Genomic DNA, 20,255 nt, shown 5'->3' on the forward strand with positions numbered 1-20,255 from the left:
GCCTTAAAAATTGAAAATAAAATCACACACGCAGGACACAAAACAAAAGGAGCAGAGGCCTCCCCTACAGAAACACATGCAAGATTTTATTAGCAAGTATAGCCCTGGTGGCTGCTTTTTGTGTTTTAAAAAGGCAAATCAGCCAAACCTGGAATGCAAGGGCGGGGCACATTTTAACCCACAAAATGAGGGAAAGCTTTGTCTGCAACAAAGACCTTAAATGAAAACCAGCTTGTTTTTTTGTCAGGCACCTGCAAACAGCGTAACAGACAAACAGTGGGCTTCCGGAAAGACTCGATATGCAACACAATATGTTCTATGTTTTGCACTTACACAGAAAATTAATTTACAAGCTGAGAGTATTCATATAAAAGAATGCACAAATAAATAAAAAACATAGTAAAATAAAATGTTGAAATGAGCAGAGTAGGTCATGTTCATAGTAAGGCACGTTGAGCACATCCCCCCAACATTGCTTCTGGCCTTCAATCAGATCCCCTTTGCACTAATCTGCCACACCCCACCCCACCCAAACCCCCCCCAAAACCAAAGAAAAACAGGTTTTTCCTGTCAAAGTTTCAAGTTTCACAGTTTTGTGCCAGAGTTGTGTTGTCCTTCCAGCCCCTCCTTAAGCCCTGGACCAAATGTTGAGTCCTCCGGCTGTCGACTCAGGTTCTTCGGTGGAACCCTGGCCACAGTCACTCTGTTTGCGCTGGGCTGTTCTGGAGCAGCCTGGTTATGGCAGTTGCGATGGTGTGTTTTTTGGGGAATGCTGGGCTCATCACCAACATCCTGAGGATCACACCACTCACGCCTGCGTGCAGAGGGACATGTTAAACCGACTGTTCTACGGTCATAACGGCTAACTCTGCCGGACCACGTCAGCCAATCTATGACCGTCTTTGTCCGACTCAGACTGAATCCTGACCGTGCGTTCTGAAAGAGCCTGATGGTTTCAGACTGACCCTGACCGTGCGTTCTGACAGAGCCTGATGATTTCAGACTGACCCTGACCGTGCGTTCTGACAGAGCCTGATGGTTTCAGACTGACCCTGACCGTGCGTTCTGACAGAGCCTGATGATTTCAGACTGACCCTGACCGTGCGTTCTGACAGAGCCTGATGATTTCAGACTGACCCTGACCGTGCGTTCTGACAGAGCCTGATGATTTCAGACTGACCCTGACCGTGCGTTCTGACAGAGCCTGATGATTTCAGACTGAATCCTGACCGTGCGTTCTGACAGAGCCTGATGATTTCAGACTGACCCTGACCGTGCGTTCTGACAGAGCCTGATGATTTCAGACTGACCCTGACCGTGCGTTCTGACAGAGCCTGATGATTTCAGACTGAGCCTGACCGTGCGTTCTGACAGAGCCTGATGATTTCAGACTGACCCTGACCGTGCGTTCTGACAGAGCCTGATGATTTCAGACTGACCCTGACCGTGCGTTCTGACAGAGCCTGATGATTTCAGACTGAGCCTGACCGTGCGTTCTGACAGAGCCTGATGGATTCAGACCTGAAGGACTGAGTGGTGACTGAGCGGGGCTGACTCGGACCCTCTGCTGAAAGGGGGGTGCTGTAGCAGGGCTCAGGGGGCTCTCATCTGTCCCAGGCCGGAGTAGACGTCCTGCGCACGGCTCAGCTCCTCAAACACGGGCAGGAGGTGCAGCAGCTCGGCGTCTCCAAGGTCATCGAACCAGGACACCACAGGCACCTGCACACACACACACACACACACACACACACACACACACACACACACACACACACACACACACACACACACACACACACACACACACAATCAACCAATCAGCACTCTCAAACCGCTGACCAATCAGCACCCTAAAACATTATCAACCAATCAGCACTCTCAAACACTAACAACCAATCAGCACTCTCAAACAGAGTGTTCACAACACTGAAACAAAGACTCTCTGGGTGAAAGGTGTAGGAAGCGGTTTAGGGTCAAGAATTAGGGGCTACGTTTTGGGTTAGGGTTAGGAGACTCACTGCGTTCTCTGGGTGGAAGGTGTAAAGTTAGGGGATATAGGTTAGGAAACAGTGTTCTCTGGGTGGAAGGTTTAGGGGCTAGGGGTTATGGGTTAGGAGACTCACGGCATTCTCTGGGTGGAAGGCGTAGGAAGCACGTAAGGGTTAAGAGCTAGGGGCTATGTTTTGGGTTAGGAGACTCACGGCATTCTCTGGGTGGAAGGCGTAGGAAGCAGGTAAGGGTTAAGAGCTATGGGCTATGTTTTGGGTCAGGGTTAGGGTTATGGGTTAGGAGACTCATGGCGTTCTCTGGGTGGAAGGTCTAGGAAGCAGGTAAGGGTTATGAGCTAGGGGCTTTGTTTTGGGTCAGGGTTAGGGGTCAGGAGACTCACGGCGTTCTCTGGGTGGAAGGTGTAGGAAGCAGGTAAGGGTTAAGAGCTAGGGGCTTTGTTTTGGGTCAGGGTTAGGGGTCAGGAGACTCACAGCGTTCTCTGGGTGGAAGGTGTAGGAAGCAGGTAAGGGTTAAGAGCTAGGGGCTTTGTTTTGGGTCAGGGTTAGGGGTCAGGAGACTCACAGCGTTCTCTGGGTGGAAGGTGTAGGAGGCGGGCGAGTTGTCCAGGATGAGAGTCTTGCTCAGCTCCCGGCCGAGGCGGCTCAGGTCCTTGACGTAGCAGCCCTGGTGGAAGACGCAGGACTCGCGGAACAGCCTTGTGCGAAACACGCCCCGCTGGTCCAACTGGTCTGTCACAGGGTCCGCATACTGGGGGGAGGGAGGGGCCACTAAAATTACAGCCAGGGCTACAAAGGATCTCAACCTGGGAGACTGGCTACAGGCTACTAACTAGAGACGACCCAAACAAGAGAAATAAATATGAATGTTTTTATTACATTTTTAATATACACTCAATGAGCACTTTATTAGGTAGACCTGTAAACCGGCTTGTTAATGCAAATAATGCATCAGCGAATCATGTGACAGCAACTAAATGCATAAAAGCATGCAAACATGGGCAAGAGGTTCAGCTGTTCTTCAGACCAAAAGTCAGAATGGGGAAGAAATGTGATCCAAGTGACTTTGACCATGGGATGATTGTTGGTGGCAGACAGGGTGGTTTGAGTGTTTCAGAAACTGCTGATCTTCTGGGATTTTCATGCACAGCAGTCTCCAGAGTTTGCAGAGAATGGTGTGAAAAACTAAAATCACACCAGCAGCAGCAGTTTAGCGGGCAAAAGCACGTTGTTAATGAGAGAGGTCAGAGGAGAAGGGCCTGACTGGTCAAAGCTGACAGAAATGTGACAGTAACACAATTAACCACGCATTACAACAATGGTATGCAGAAGAGCATCTCTGAACACACAACCTGTCAAAATCTCTGAGTGGATAGAGGCTACAGCAGCAGAAGACCAATAGGTCTAAAAAAGAAGTCATAAATACCTAATAAAGTGCTCACTGAGTGTATATCACATTAGAAAATATCGGTATACAGTGGCTTCATAAATTATTCAGACCCCTTCACTTTCAGTTTTTGATTTTGAATGAATCAAATGCTAAAAAATATGTTCTCCCTTTGCCATTATGGGTTATAGACTGTAGATTGATGGGCAAAAATGGCAATTTTATCCATTTAACATTAAATCAACACAACACAATAAAGTGTGCAAAAAGCAAAGGGGTCTGAATACTTTCTGAAGCCACTGCAATAATAAGACATAGGAGTGTGTTACAGCTTTAAAACACACGTTAGCTGGGATTTCTGCAAAACGATCAGTCGTTTATGCCCCACTGATGATTTAACTTGCGGGGCTAATAGTCCATCACCCTGGGTAAATGCAGGACTCGTACACAGCTCAGTTTTGAAAGCTCGCTCCATCGTTTGGACCAGTGGCGCGCCATTACCTTGGCGAGGCTGGCGGTGAACAGGACGCACTCGAACAGCTCCCCCATTCGCTGGAGGAAGACGTCCACATGCGGCCTCTTCAGCACGTACACCTGAAACGCCACAGGCGCGCAAACTTAAAGCTACACGTCTCCTGTGGACACCCCGCGAACGCCAATCATTTTTAATCGGCATATTATACGTAAGGAATGACAACAAATACAGTGATATTAAGCCCATTTTATTCAGTCGAGATGTTAAACGTGCTTATCATTTCCTGTTCTGTCCACTATAGGACTATATGTATTGGTCATTTGGACCATTTTTGACATTTGACCTCTCACCTTTAGGAATACATTACATTACAAGGTAATGACTATTATGTTCACAAATGAAAAAAAAAAAAAGAAGAAAATATTTATGTGGGTTCATGAACATTTAAAATACAAGGGGAAAACACAACGGGGTCCAATGCCAATAACAAAAGACTGAAAATAAAAGAAAAAAAGAAAACAACCCAACGTATCGAGGATAAGGGATTCAGTGAATTCATCCACCATCTCTCCACACGTTCCTGGTGCTGGCAGCCACTTCCTGAAACAAGTAATCAAGAATAGGCCGTGCTGGACAACAGCCTATCCTGGATTACTTGAACCAGGCTGAGGCCAAAGAAGGGAGGGGCCTGGAGTGGGGAACACAGGCAGACCAATCGGAGCATTCCACACTGCAGCATACATGCGGAATACTCAGTGCTGCGATTGGTGGACTGAGGGGGCCACTTCCTTGATCTGTGGCTGGTTGTTGCCATTTGCTGCCAGTCAATGCAGGCCCACGGGAATACCTTTTAAAGGTCCCATATTATTCACCTTTCCAGTAGACGCGAGTTAGAGTCTTTGAATATTCGACTAGTCACGCACATTCAAATAGCATGTCCAGTCCGCATTCATTTTAATTGCGATTCAAATTGTGTGGATTTATTTGGGGACAGTGCGTTTTGAAACATATGGAGCCTCCTTGATAAGCAAGCGAAATGTCGTTTTCCACAATATGGGACCTTTGAAAACATTACCACACCAGGCCGGAAAGACTGTGCGAGAGCTACAATCCCTTGATGATAATACACTCTGACATAACATCCATGGCTTCCTACAAACCAAAGCGGGGCATGCAGTTATTTTCCCTTCACAGCGGATGCACTTTTGTGAAGAATTTTTATTATTATTATTATTATTATTTTTTAATATCCTTATAAAATACAATTTTGATCATCCGCATTTTACAAGGGCAGAAAACATTTTCAAAAATCAACCTCATCATTTCCACTCCGGAACATGCCAAAAGGAGAGGCATCGTCAAACATTCTACGGTGATATTACAATGCAGAATAAAAATAGCAGCATTAATGTCATTTGCATCAACAAATTTAACAGCTGTCCATTTTTCCCCATGACACACAGGAATATATGACATGTACACTTGGGTCTAAATGGGGCTCTGCTATGTCTAAAGCACAAACCTTCAGGTACACAAAAGACACAATAAACTGGCAGTTATGAAGCACTGCTGCATTGCACACATCTGGCCAGCAGGAGTAGCAAGTTGCCTTTTTAGTTTGTTCACAGTTTGGCACTTTGAAAGATTTAAAGGTACAATAGGTAAGATTTTTGTGTTAAAACATTGTTACAAAACCATTGTAAATTGAAAAAGGCTCACTGACATGTTGACTCACCCTCTGCCTGTGTTTATAGTCCAATAATTCAAGCTCACTGGTTGAAAATTGGTTAATTGCCACAGCCAATGGCATTTCAACATCAGCGACAGAGAAGGGGTAGGATAAACAGTTTTGTGGTTCGAGCGTGTTTTTGGTGCAATTCCTCACTTGACTGTTAAAAGTCTGAAATTACCTATTGTTTTGGACAAAGCATCTAAAACAACATTCATTACATTACATTATTGGCATTTGGCAGACACTCTTATCCAGAGCGACGTACAACAAAGTACATTCTACATTAATTTGGCCCAAAAATTTTTTTTTTCAGACAGAGACATTTCCTGACGATACAATCGGTTCCGAATCAATAAGCCTTCATCACAATAACGTCATATGAATGCAAACACACTTCCCTCATTACCTGATGAGTGGTTCCTTCAATCTCCACAGGAACAATAAAATCAGCATTATTGATCGGCTGGAAGACAGAACACAGAGGAGCACAATAACCTTTAAACACAAAATATAGAATTTGCATCAATGAACAAAGTAGAAACGTGTACATTTTAAGGGCAGAACCATTACGTTTCATGACATGGTTCTTCCCCACCACTAGCAGGAACTGAGTGAGAGAGTGAGTCAGAAAGAGAGAGAGAGTGAGAGAACCTTGAAAGAGCTGTGCACTAGGGTCTCGTCCAAGTCGATGACCACACAGATCTTCCCCTGGTCCTGCGTGGTGATTTCAGGCAGGAGACGGGCTCCAAGGGTCTGAGCAGACACACAAATACCTGGGGTCACCCCACTGCTCCAACTAATCCCCCCAATACCCCAACTAATCACCCCTGTGTCCCCTGGACACACAGGTCAATAACCCATCAGCTGTAAACACCACATACAGGTCACTAACGCCACAGCTGTAAACACCACATACAGGTCACTACCCACAGCTGTAAAGACAGCATACAGGTCACTACCCACAGCTGTAAAGACAGCATACAGGTCACTACCCACAGCTGTAAACACCACATACAGGTCACTAACGCCACAGCTGTAAATACTGTGTACAGGTCAATAACCCATCAGCTGTAAACACCACATACAGGTCACTAACGCCACAGCTGTAAACACCACATACAGGTCACTAACGCCACAGCATACAGGTCACTAACGCCACAGCATACGAGTCACTAACGCCACAGCCGAGAAGCAGGCAAATAATTTGAAAGCCAGCAAAGATGTTCATCCACAAGATCAAAAAATTACCTTAGCAACCAGCGCAGTGTCCTCGGGCTGCAGCGGGGCATCGTGGGAAGGGGGTGGTGGCCGCAGGACATCCTGAGCTTGCAGACAGCAGAAGAGGGCTTTAAAGAGCTTGGGACTGCTGTGCTTCTTTGCGGAAGACTTCTTCTGGACTGAGCGAGGGAAGGAGGGACAGAAGGGCACAAGAGTGTGACCTCACTGGAACACGTGCAGTGCACAAGCAGGCACACATCCACTGGGGCAGCCTATAGCCTAGTGGCGAGGGTACATGACTGGGACCAGGAAGGTATGGCGTTTCAAGCCCCAGCGTAGGCACGATAAGATCCACACAGCTGTTGGGCTCTAAACCCCGCATTGCTTCAGTGGGGATTGTCCCCTGCTTAGTCTAAGCAACTGTAAGTTGCTTTGGATAAAAGCGTCTATTAAATAACAAATTATCTATTTATTATTTATTCATCCACAAGGACTGCAACACGCATGACAAAATGACCAACTTGGAGGGAAGTTTTAATTTATTCATTTAATTTTTTTAATCGTTTTTGAAGCCTATGTATGGACTGCTGTCAGAAACTGAGCCAAGTCTTGGCTAGCTTGGCTAGTGTTGTAGAGACCACACAGTCAGGCAAGGGGGGTGGTGAGACAGAGACCGGGGTTTAATTTCCCAATGCGGGCAAAAAGTTGACTCCAACTCCCTGAACAGCCCTGCACACCCCTGCACACAATATGCATCACCAATGTACTGTTCTGGAATTCAGAATTCTTTGTCCCAATGTACTTACAAAATCCCCCCCCTTTGTAACTTTCTTACATTCAATAACATTAGGGCCATTTGGCAGGAGCTCTCATCCAGGGTGAATGCCGATGGGTTACATTTTACATTTTACATTTACATTTTAGTCATTCGGCAGACGCTTTTAATCCAAAGCGATTTACAAGTGCATAGGTTAGGAGCCACAGTAACCCTTTCTATAATCTGTACACTCACAAACCACAGTACCCTGTAATAATCTGTACACTCACAAACCACAGTACCCTGTAATAATCTGTACACTCACAAACCACAGTACCCTGTAATAATCTGTACACTCACAAACCACAGTACCCTGTTATAATCTGTACTCACAAACCGCAGTACCCTGTTATAATCTGTACACTCACAAACCACAGTACCTTGTTATAATCTGTACTCACAAACCACAGTACCCTGTTATAATCTGTACACTCACAAACGACAGTACCCTGTTATAATCTGTACTCACAAACCACAGTACCCTGTTATATGTACACTCACAAACCACAGTAACCCTGTCCATAATTTGTACACTCAGAGGTGATGTGCCCCCCCACTTTCATATTAATGTCATTCTGTCTGCTGCACTTTTTCCAAGCTAAATATAAGTAAGGTACTGTAATGGAAATGCAATGAAATGAAATTGGAGTACGTTCAGGTACCAAGCGATATATGCTTTAAATATTGTTGTCAACGCCAAGAAAATAGTGGAGTCTGAGGAGTCGTTGAACCCCCCCACCGTTTGCTGTAACGCACAACTGCTATAGGTCTGTGTCCCAACCCCAGTGAGGCTTATTCTCGCTCTATCCATCTCAGCCTAGCAGTTCCTCCCTTACTCCCTATATCAACTCTTCCCTCAGCTCTCTCTCCCTTACTCTCCCCTCCTGTCATCCGTACCCCTCGCTCTCCTTCCGTCTCCCTCTCCAGAGTTTAAAGCTACTCGCACTCAAAGCCCTGCAACTATAAAACCGGGGCCGCTTGGCTACTGGGGGCATGAAAGGGGGAAGGTACTGTTCCACTGTGTGGATGCGCCCAATGCCAAAGAGACAGTGGCAGTTCAGTTTTATTCATTTTAGTTTCATATAAGCCGTAGATACAGCATTAGACAAGTTTGTCTAGCTCAGTGGTGTCCAATCTTATCTGAAAAGGGCCGGCATGGGTGCAGGTTTTTGTTTTAACCCAGCAGTAACACACCTGATTATACTAATGAACTAATCGTGGTCTTTAATCAAGACCTTGATGAGCAGAATCAGCCGTCTTAGACCTGAGATAAAATAACAACCTGCACACACACCGGCCCTTTCTGAATAAGATTGGACACCCCTGGTCTAGCTTAGTGAACTATAACATGCATGTAATAAAATAAATTACATACATACATACATACATACAACAGTATCTTCAGGTGTATACAAAAGACCAGGAACCCACGGGATCCCCACGAAACCCGCTGTGTGTAGGCAGCCCTATTGTGAAGCGCCAGAACAACTGCCAAGTCAATTAATACAACTGCATAGTCGATCAGCACTGTACACATTGCAGAATTAACATTAAGTGGTTTCAGAAATCCTTGATCTTTCTAATATGATGTGTGTGGATGACGTGCTCAGTGCATATGCAGTTTGCACGAGCTCTAGATCTGTTCAGTTTTCTATCCGTTATGTGATAACATTCATACACTGTTTGTAGAACGTGAATGTGAATTAAACGCATTTCTAAAGATGAATAATGTGTGCACTAGTCATTGAGAATGCTTGCTTTATCGGTTACGTCACGTTAAATCCGGCCAGAACACTTCTCCGAAATGTCCAGAACACTTCTCCGAAACATGACCAACTGCTCAGCTGTCAATGACGAAATACTTCCACTTCAGAGGACATTTTTTCATAAACAAAATTCTGATGATGCAATTCCGAAAACCCACAGCGGGGGCATAGGCTCGTGCACAAAGGCACACATACACGTGCATACGCACACGTGCGCAGAATTACACACGCACACCTTATAGCCAACCAACGCTGTTTTCCCAGGCTAGGGATGTACAGCGCTGGCATTTCAGCAGCATTGGTCCTGAAAATTGATGTGTGCTAACTGCACCATCTACTAATTGGGATGCATTAATGTGCTCCTTGGAAAAATGAGAGATATGGCATATGTCACACACCAGAGTAATATGCACCTCAATTACTTTGAATGAGATTTAGGCCTATTTATTTTGGAAACATTTCGTTTGGAAACATTTAGTTTGCCTGTTATTCGAACAATACCGACGCTCTTCCTTTGCTTCGATGAGCATACGGACGCTAGAAGAAAATAAGCTACTCGAATCGTTTCAGTTCGATGGAAGAGCGTGAGAAGTCGTCGCGCTTAATAACGGATGTTTAACGACGAATCATTCTCGTGCCACTGGAAACCGTGTAGTAGCGCCGAGCGTACACAGGGTGGCGGGTAGTTTCCTCCTCCGCTTTCAGGAAAGGGGGGGGGGGGGGGGTGTGTCTACACGGGTCTGCATCGCTGTCAGTAACCACCCACTCCAGTGAACGCCGGATGCGCATACTTGACGCGACTGAACAACTCGGTCGCATTCCAGAATATAAAAAACAGCATTCAAATCGCGAGACTGCTGTGTAGAAGAATATGAAACTATTCCCGGCTGAAAAAAACACCTCAAGCTAGGTTTTGAAACCGATGTTGACTAGTTCAGACCAGCTCCATACTCAACATGGTTTGACCGGCTCAGGCTGTTTTGAAACAGCTGGTAGCTGGATTTTACAGCAGGGTTAAAAACTGAATACGTGTTGTGACGCTTGTCGTCACGGCAATATAAACATGATTTTAATGCGCGCGCTCTACTAGTTACTACTGCTTTCAATCATTTCAAGAACTAATAAATGATGACGCTGCACTCCCGTTTCTGGTCGCTGACTGTTGGTCTCCCACTCAAACACACACCCTTGGCAATGACCTACCGATAGCGGCGTTTATATCCAACCGCTTGCTGGGAATTTGCATCCGGAATTGCTTCGGTACAATGAGGAGATTTGCAACGCCCACGGCGCCTGTCAAGATAATAAACGCGAGAAGGGCTGGGGAACGGTGAACAAGAATCATTTTTAAAGATTCGGCGATGAGCAGTGCAACATGTCTTTGTAAATGTAAAGTCTTAATTCCACATGCATACAGAGTGCCCTGCCATAGACGCAATTTTCTTTACTCCGTCGAATTGGCCTATATCGCTACGATTCGATACAAAAAGAAACATGGCTACAATTAACAATTCGATAGGGGAGCCTACACCACCTCATTTGGCCAGTGCAATTGTATCCGCAGGCTTGTCTCTGACATTCCCAATTTCCCTTCCTCCCTCTCTCCCAGGTTAACATTAGAGCAGGGGTGTACAACTCTGGTCCTCGAGGGTTGGTCAGTGTACTGGTTTTTGTTCCAACCAACTGCCTTGTTTTTAATTTGCTGACAGCTCTATAAATTACCCTGGTTCAAGCCTGTACTTGAGCACAGGAAAATCATGAGGACACACTTGCAGCTGTAGCCGGTACTCATACACATGTCAGATAAGATATGATTGGGTCAATAATTAAGACCAGAAGTCGGCACAAAAACCTGAAACGGATTGGCCTTGGTTGTTCACCCCTGCATTAGAGCTTGTATGGCCGGGTCATGATTGGATACCAATCGCCCCCACATGCATTTGCAGGATACATTGGAATTAAGTTCAGTGGAAGGTGATAATGATCAGTGTTCATATCATCCTGTCATTTTGGAGATTCCCCCGTAAAGCAAGGGAAGATAACGTTGGGAAGAAAGCATCAAATTTGGATGCCCCCATTACTATGACCACTGTTCACATCCTGCTGCTACATGATGATTTCATGCACAATCTGAAATTATATCTAACCATCGAACAGAATTCCCCATTAAAGAATGAACTTTACCAATAAAAAAGTAACCAGCGTTGTTTTAAAGATGTGATATTCTTAGCAAAACAGTTTAAGACAATGATCCTGACTTGTGAAATATGGTGAAAATGACTACTTGATTTCAAACTCATTACTCTGGTATAGCAAGCAAGTTATACACCATTCCCCCCCAGACATAATTTTTTACATTGATGGTACTACTGTGCGATCAATTGCTGGCTATAATGAATCACAACTGGCTTCACCTTACATCTGCCATATCCGTGTGGCATATTCCTTCATAGACTGTGCCCAAATCAGCACACTTATATCAGTGGAAATGTCTTTTGACAATTCAATAGCTAGAATTAATGTAAATTCTACAGGGTCTGTGTTATAGCCTATGCAGTTCAGTCTGTGCCTTAAACTGACAGAATTGTGCACCAATTTGGACACAGCCATAACATCTCAAAAGATCAACTTTTCCTCATTTGAGTTCATTAGCCCATCATCCCACTGCCCATGATGTCCACATCTGTGAACCAGGAGAAGCGAGTGTGCACTGATGTTCGCAGAATAATGACCAAGGTGGTCAAAAAAATGAGCCCAGAGTTGAAAATGGTCAACTGCTTTCAGTAGGCTAAACCAAATGCATCTCTCCCGGTGGTAGCCTACACATGTAACTGCATTTTAAATTCTGTTCAGGGAAATGATGTTCAAACATTCAATTAAGCTACAAATCTAGTGCACTGCAAATTATTTCTTCCTAAATCCTCCATTCAAACATTCCGCAAGGGTGTGACAAGTACACAAAACAGCTAATCCATACAATTGTGCAATGTTCAGTATAGAGATGTTCTATTCATAAACTCCTGCGGGCCTCAGTGTCTGCAGGTATTTGCTCCTACCGGGCGTGACACCACCTAATTTCACTAATTATTTTACCTGCTTGGTTCAGATAACCACCTGATTTAACTAATTAGCTTAAGTGCACAGTAGGAGCAAATACCTGCAGACACAGCGGCCTGCAGGATGTGGAGTTGAGTAGTGCTGCATAAACTGTGGCCCTTACTTGGAGTACCTCAACCCTGTTCCTGGACATCCGGTAGGTCTTCATTTAAATCCTAATTTAGCACACCATTTTTAACCAATTAGCAGCTAAAGATCTCTTGGGGTGTCGTGTGGGCCTGTGGCTGACTCCTGCAGGTGCAGCCCATCAGCCAATTTAATAATTGGCAATGATGTCCAGTTGGGTTCGCCAGGCTAAGAGAACAAACCTATGGCGTAGTGGTTAAGGTACATGACTGGGACCCGCAAGGTCGGTGGTTTGATCCCCGGTGTAGCCACGATAAGATCCACACAGCCGTTGGCCCTTTGAGAAAGGCCCTTAACCTTGCATTGCTCCAGGGGAGGATTGTCTCCTGCTCAGTCTAAATCAACTGTAAGTCGCTTTGGATAAAAGTGGCAGCCAAATTACATGTAATGAGACTCCTTTTGAGAGTGGTGTATTTTATACCTCTAGCGAAGCATTTTGCGATTAGTGTTTCTTTTGTAGTTGGCAGACGGCCAGGCTCATTCTCTTTTTGTTTGAGCACCTTTTGAGAGTTTAGGTCAGAGAAGGGAAGTATATTTGCGGAAGACTCCTTTTTAGTTTTTGGTGTATTAGGTTAGGAATAGTTTAGCTGGCCTTTGTTTTGTGCCTGGACCATCCTGCCAATTTAGTTTTTATTTTATTGATTTTTTTCCCTGTTGTAATGTGGTTTTTGTATTATTGATTGACTTCTGTTTGGTGGCTTTTTTTTGGTTTAAAGCCCTTTGTGTTGCCCTAATATAATGTGGGTATAGGTTGGACCATAACAGTGTGTCTGAAACAACTACTGCATCCTCACCATCCTACCATCTACTAAACATACTGTCTACTTATTAGTACCCCCGTATGCAGACTGTGGGTACAGAGTTGTTTTGTAGGTGAAATTCTCAATGTAGTGCAGGCCGACTTTTAATGCAGCCTATTTCCGGAGTTTCGGAATTCGCAAGGAGCAGTTTCAGAAAGTAAACCCTACTTTTTAGTACTCCAACAGAGAGGAAGAGTCAGAGTTATCGTTGATAACTCCAATAGAGGAAAAGGAGGGGGCTTTTTATCACAAGGACGGATAACTTATGCACTTCTGCCGTACCATTGCAAAATAGCTTGGAGGAAATGTTGGACAGTCTGCAGTTTGTTTAGTAGACTGTACACTTTCTTTGATGGAGTGGTTTAGGCTTCATTTAACACCATAATTGGTAACTGGGTTCTTACCATAAACATTAACCCAATGAATTTTGAAACCTATAATGACCACAAGTCTCTTATGTGGGATAACAATAATTCAGTCCAACTTTTAATAATGCATTAGAATTAAATGCACCCGATGACTCACCTGAGTACTCTGCTTGCACAACAATGTTACCAAACGTGCAACAATTCTTGTGCAATTTTAATTCAGTTCAAGGCAGAAAGAACTGCATGTGATGTAACACAGACCCTGTGGAATTTACATGAATTCTAGCAACTAAATTGTCCAAAACATTTCCACTGATACAAGACGACTTATTTGATCTTGTCCTTTTTTCTCGTACTTGACGTCCAGCTATATTTCTAATTATCTCACAACGAAATCTAGTTCCAAAACCATGTAGGCCTAAAAAAATTATCCTAGGATCAATCATACATGAAAGAAAATGTAAGCCAACTCACAAACTGCCCTTTTCCAGATGTTAACGGGATTGTCTGTCTATACTTGTCAGCGAATGAAATCCACCAAGTCACATTCAGTACTTAAAAAAAACAATGTAGTCATAGAACCGTCCAAAAAACGCTTTCGTCTGTTCCTCTTTCGAACAAGAGCGCCAAATGCTATAAAACTACACGACTGTACGCATTCTGCGCCGTTTCAGCTCAGATATGGTGCGTATGGGCGGGTAAAGGGGTGTGCTCCTGATACTACAAACACCTGACATATCCACGGCTTCTCGCGTTTCGAACAGAAAAAAAAGTTATAAACGAGAAATGTATGAGATCTTTGAAGTAGCATCAGCCGCCACACAGCAAAAATGAATACTGGGATATTTAGCAACTAGCAATCCACTGGACCGCACGTTAAATGCTGCCGTTTTTAGACACACATTTCAATTCAAAACAAAGGAACAGTCTTAGTCTGCTACTAACGTACTTCAACTAATGTGAAAATCGTTTAACTCGAGTCATGGTTGTGTAACGTCGAAAAATCATGAATGTCCCTAACCATGCAGGTCGACGTAAGACGAAAAACTGAAGAGATAGGCTAACGTTAGATCATCCAGTTTGACTGCTTCTCTTGTGGACAGATGTGGACATAAGCTCTTGCTCGCGAAATAGAACATAATGTGCGTCTGTTTAAGCCAAGTGAGAAAATGCAAGCAAATCCGGGAGCCAGTCGATCTATGGACATGCTTCGCACCTACTTTCATTTAGCATTGGACAAATAAAGCACAATTATACTCTACATCCTAACAGTCGGCAAACATGTTTATTTTCGACAAGGGACACTCGACCGCTACAAAAGCAGGGAATACAGTCAATTCTGATAAACAACAACAATGACCCATCTGGGCGTCTAGAGCAGCCAATCACTGTCGAGCAGAAAAACAACAGCCTCACGGCACACGATTTAAATCGTAAGCTAGCTAACTAGCGAAATCTATTTCTATAACTATTCTAGATGAATAGATAAATGACACAGTGCAGTCACTCGTATTGGAACTGTATCTGGCATTTACATGCATTATATTGATTGTTGACAAATTCATGTTTTAAAGATTAGCTCCGTAGATGAACTACACGACTACACTAACGTTACACCAACGTTAGCTGGACAGGTAGCCAGCGCAGCTAGTTAGACTGCAATTTATTCAGCACTCGATTTTACCGGAAAACAAAACTGAAACCCTTACTGCGTGCAGCAAAGCATGCATACTGAACTTGGCTAGTTATCCAATATTAAATCATGTTAATTCAATGGCTTTCCTGTCGTTGCGAGCAGGATACGAAAGCAAAGCATAGGCAATGCTGCCATTAAAATTAACTTTTTATGCATCGAATGTACAATACTGGAGTTATAACCACCTAATAAAAAGTAGCGACCTGGTACGAGATAGCATGCCGATTCAAATGCATGTCCTAGCTAACCAATATTAACTTGGCTAACGTTAACGTTACTTCTGTCAAAATTAGATTCTCATACCGGGTCGCCTCGAAATTACGAGGATCCTAGCTATTTTTTACCTGATTTTGACGAGAGTTGAACGTCTTCTTTCCGCACTTGAGTGATGACAGAACTTTCCATCTAACAAACGTCAAAAATTAAAACCGTTTTCCCCCAAAACGAGTCAGCTTGCCAACGAATTTAACGTCAACTGCCGTTGATATCCGTGTTCAGTTTGTTTCAGCAACAGTGTTTTATCATTTTCCTGGGCTTCTCTGTAGTTGCTTGTTCACATGGGAGGGGCGGCGTGTTTGGGTTTTCTCTGGGTAGCTACTCCCTTAGCTACCCGTCTCGGCTTTCTCTTACTATCTGTATTGCTCAGCATGCTAGCTAGCAGTACTGTGCACACTCCCCTTCGGTCAAACCTCCCTGCTGCTCCAACATGGAGAATCCAGGCGAAAGGAGCAAAACAACCAAGGAAATGGGGCAGGGGCGGTTTCAAGTTCCCCTTACTACAGATAAACAACCTAGTCGAGGGGACATTTCCGATGGAGAAACCGGAAAACGGTCTGGCAATTTAGCGGCCGTCCAGCAGACCGATGGCAATCAGGCCATAATTTGGATTAAATAATTTTGTATTTTGCATGTTCGACGCTTTGTTTTGCCCAACCGGAGACCGTAAAGGGTACCTTGAAACCGACCGTCGCCTCGGATTGGATGTCCGGGAAGTGGGCGTTGACGGAGGCATTCTTCCCAACACGACGCGCACGGCGCGCAACACATTCCAGCGCTGGCTTTGTTGCGAGGCGGAGGCGGAGGCGGTGGAAGTGCACTGTCTTCAAGTAATTTGTAATTCCATTTAATTCCTTGTTTTTAAAATATCGCAGTACGGACACAATACTATAGGTAGAAATATCATTACGTATTTAGTGTATTTGTTTAGACAGCAGGCCCAGCCTGTTTTTCAAAATGTTGACTTCAGTTTTGATAAACGACTGTACGCGGATCGTCTACTGTATTAAACAAACGGTTCACTCCGCTTCACTGAAACCTAAAAGCTATGACGTAATGGCAGCATTGTGTATTGACATAGGCTACATACTGATCACCATTTTGTGTCTGCGGCAAAGAGGACAAAGGAATAAATTACGGTATTTTTATTCGCCTATTTGCATTTACAATCTCAACGTACTGGACGTCTCACACTACTCACATACTGCAAAACCTATGGGGTTAATTAAAATAACATAAATGCCTTAAGTGTTGCTTGTTTTTTTTGTTTTGTTTTTTCAATTCAGTCTAATTTGACCTAGACATGAATCTTCTGAAGATTGGATGGAATTAAATTATGTTTTGATTTTGGCGACTATTTTGAAAATAGCCTACCATAAAATAACGATTTTGTTATTGATTTGCAACATATCAATGCCACGTCCTGGTCTACACTATTCTGTCAAATCACAGTTATTTTATGTGAAAAACAAACACATTAATTTAAATAAACCGCCATGTAATTTAATATGGCAGGCAAGTAAGCTTATGCAGTGTTTGCAGGTTCTTCAAAATGAGGAGAAACACAGGGAACTGAAGTATCACTATTTGTTGAACTCTACAATGTACAAATATATAACTATTCAGGAATAGTTTTTCTGTTGCCCAATGTAATGAAGTAATGGACAATAGGCCTACATTAATTGGACTTGATATTTTATAGGACTCACTCATCACTGTGAATGAAAGCCTCATCAGTGCAAAATAAGAAATACAAATCCTGTAACTTAACTCTAGGAGATGGAAGCCACTATATTCGTCCCAGAATGTGTTTCTGGGTGCGTATGGTGCGGCCGCATTGGTAGCAGTGTGGAATGGAGGCATTTTAGCAAGGTCCGGCAGGGTCTGGTCCTAATGTCGCATTCAGGTTGTTACCACCTTACAACTAGAAAAAATAATTCACTTCAAGCTCTGAGTTGTAATTCCCACTATGAATTAGGCTATGGGAACTTTCTGAGGGTTCCAATATCTCTGACCTGGAAGTGCACAAATGAATACAGGAAGAAAAATGGCTTCCATGACCAACTTGGCAAATGTTCAAGTTAACAAAATAATATTGTAATATATGCACCAATTTGCCTCTGCACACTGTTTATGGTTAATTGTTCGGCTACTCCCCTCTGCACTTTGGTGGTTTGGTGTAGACCTACTTTTTAAAGTAATGTTTTGAGCGAGAAATAGAGTGAGCTACTGTCATAAAGCTATAATCTGATTATCTAGAGCAGCAGGGTACAGGTGTAACTGGTGTCAATAGAAATCAAATCAAGCTGTAACGTTATCCTAATTTTCTCTGTTGTGTGTCAGTGTTCATAGATGCCAACATGCAACTCAACACATGAACACTACCAAGTTGGAGAAATGGGAAGTTGTTCCGCTTTCTCCCGTGTGATTTGTATGCAGTATAAGGGCGCAGATTTGAAGCACTCATTGCATTGGCTGTTAAAAAGGTTTATCCTTTAAACTACCAATTACATATCTATCAACTTTGCACTTGATATGTTTCTGGTATCAAATCCAAAGTTTATTGTGGGTCTATCCATGGTCTGATCCTTTTCTCCCTGTACCTGTGTTCTATCATTAAAAGCATGACATGGCTACACTGATGACACCCAGCATTTCCTTCCATTAAATCCAAGCAACAAGAGTCCTCTGAAGTCCCAGTTTCACGGTATGGAAGACGTCAAAACCTGAATGGCGAAAAACTTCCTCAAGCTTAATGCACGAATTGCATTAGTGATTTCCTTGGCACTAATTGTCATACTTTTGCCACTTACAAAGTCATATACCAAAAATCGGCGTGCGAGTTTTGATTCTGCTCAGACATTTGACACATAAATTCAAAACATTTCACTAAAATATTTTCTCACACTTCTTTGAGCAATGGCTGAAAACAAACAAACCTGGTGGTGTGTGTGCAGAAAAGACCCTGCACAGAAAGTGAAGAGAAACAGGGCATTGGGAACGAGAAGGGTCTGCAACCCCATTGACTGAGGCGATGGACGATGAACCTTTATGAGGGTCAGGTGACCCAGTGGAGCTGCTGGGAGTTGGATAGAGGGGGCAGGGGGGGGGGATAGAGTGGACAGGAGTGGAGAGATGGATAGGGGGGATAGTGGACAGGGGGGGAGGTACAAACAGAGGTAAACTCACACCACTCCCCGTGCCACACATGGGCTTTGGGAGAGAGGAGGCTCCAGCCCACTACCTAGTTAAGGACCATGATGGTGAGTGACACAATTCCAGTCTGTTCAGAGTGTGTGTGAAGACACAGTCTATCATCTGAGCAGTAGTTCAGCCATTCATAACATCCTGACAGGCCTTTCTGGGTTAACCAATCATCCTTCAGGAAATGAACTTGCTATTGCTTAAATAAAATACAGTATATCTATGGAATATTTAGGGAATATGCAGTTTATCTATGGAATATGCAGTATATCTTGGTTCTAGGGAAGTCTAGGGAAGATGAAGAAGTGGGGAGGGGCTGGAGGGGCTATAATCACCAGATTACATCACCAGAGCAGGAACCAGAGAGGAATATAACCATGAATGGCGAGTTCTGGCAAGCCAGACGTGTCATCGAGGCACAAGACTGCCTTCATGAGCGATGGTGTGAATTTTCAATGAGACTGCAGAGTAATTGGATAACTGGGAATTTCTGCTAACGTTATGTAATTGTCACGATATTCCAGTTGCTTATGTCGGATATTCACCAAAAGTTAATAGTTTCTTCCATGCCCTTGAGATCAGGAGATGCTTGAATCTTCATGACTGTACCTCAAACACCATGAGATATGCCTTGGGAACTTCTAGCCACAATTACACATTTCTGTACACCACTATGGCCAATGTGCACTACACACAGGGAGCACTTCATTAGGTATTTATTACTTATTACTTCGACTGCTGTAGCCTATCCACTTAGAGCTATGATGCATTGTGTGTTCAGAGATGCTCTTCTGCATACCACTGTTGTAATGTGTGGTTATTTGCGTTACTGTCACCTTCCTGTCAGCTTTGCCCAGTCTGGCCCTTCTCCTCTGACGTCTCTCATTAACAATGCATTTCTGCTCACAGAACTGCTGCTCACTGGATGATTTTTGTTGTTCGCACCATTCTCTGCAAAGATACATGCAACCACATCTGCATGCTTTCATGCATTTAGTTGCTGCCACATGGTTGGCTGATTAAATATTCACATTAACAAGCTGGTGTACAAGTCTACCTAATAAAGTGCTCAGTGACTGCATATTTTGTTCAATGACTATAAATGAGCTCACTAGGACCCTCATTTTGTTTAGCTGGGCCAGTGATGTAGGATTAGCCTCTCATGATAGGTTCTTCCAAATTCCACTGAGGGCCCTGTGGTGGAACCCCTTCAGGGGCCTCCATTTGGGGAACCATGTTTTAGATGATAAACATATGCAGTAAGGGG

General features: G+C 43.8%; 1 protein-coding gene across 2 annotated transcripts; it reads right to left on the minus strand.

Moving 5' to 3' along the window:
• Positions 1–545: 545 nt before the first annotated feature.
• LOC133138568 (carboxy-terminal domain RNA polymerase II polypeptide A small phosphatase 2-like) lies at positions 546–16,414 on the minus strand. 2 transcript variants are annotated; one of them, XR_009709751.1, is made up of 8 exons: positions 15,853–16,413; positions 6,849–6,997; positions 6,252–6,353; positions 6,007–6,063; positions 3,895–3,987; positions 2,572–2,757; positions 1,522–1,719; positions 546–814 (listed from the first exon to the last, which is right to left on the minus strand). XR_009709751.1 is itself a non-coding variant. In XM_061257440.1 (7 exons), the coding sequence occupies exons 1-7, from the start codon at positions 15,911–15,913 to the stop codon at positions 1,594–1,596; spliced, it is 774 nt and encodes a 257-aa protein (XP_061113424.1). In that variant the 5' UTR covers positions 15,914–16,414; the 3' UTR covers positions 546–1,593. The 2 variants fall into 2 exon arrangements, 1 of the variants encoding a protein (XP_061113424.1); XM_061257440.1 differs by having other exon boundaries at positions 546–1,719; positions 15,853–16,414.
• Between the last annotated feature and the right edge of the window lie 3,841 nt (positions 16,415–20,255).

The sequence above is a fragment of the Conger conger genome, chromosome 10 (genome assembly GCF_963514075.1).
Source record: "Conger conger chromosome 10, fConCon1.1, whole genome shotgun sequence".
NCBI classification, from domain to species: Eukaryota; Metazoa; Chordata; class Actinopteri; order Anguilliformes; family Congridae; genus Conger; species Conger conger.

Excerpts from the sequence above, each read along its gene's own strand:
- LOC133138568 (XM_061257440.1), bottom strand. The coding sequence starts at position 15,913 with ATGGAAAGTTCTGTCATCACTCAAGTGCGGAAAGAAGACGTTCAACTC. Across the intron at positions 3,988-6,006 it reads TTGAAGGAACCACTCATCAG|GTGTACGTGCTGAAGAGGCC; the intron begins GTAATGAGGGAA and ends GTGGCGTTTCAG. Across the intron at positions 1,720-2,571 it reads CCTTCCACCCAGAGAACGCT|GTGCCTGTGGTGTCCTGGTT; the intron begins GTGAGTCTCCTG and ends GTGTGTGTGCAG.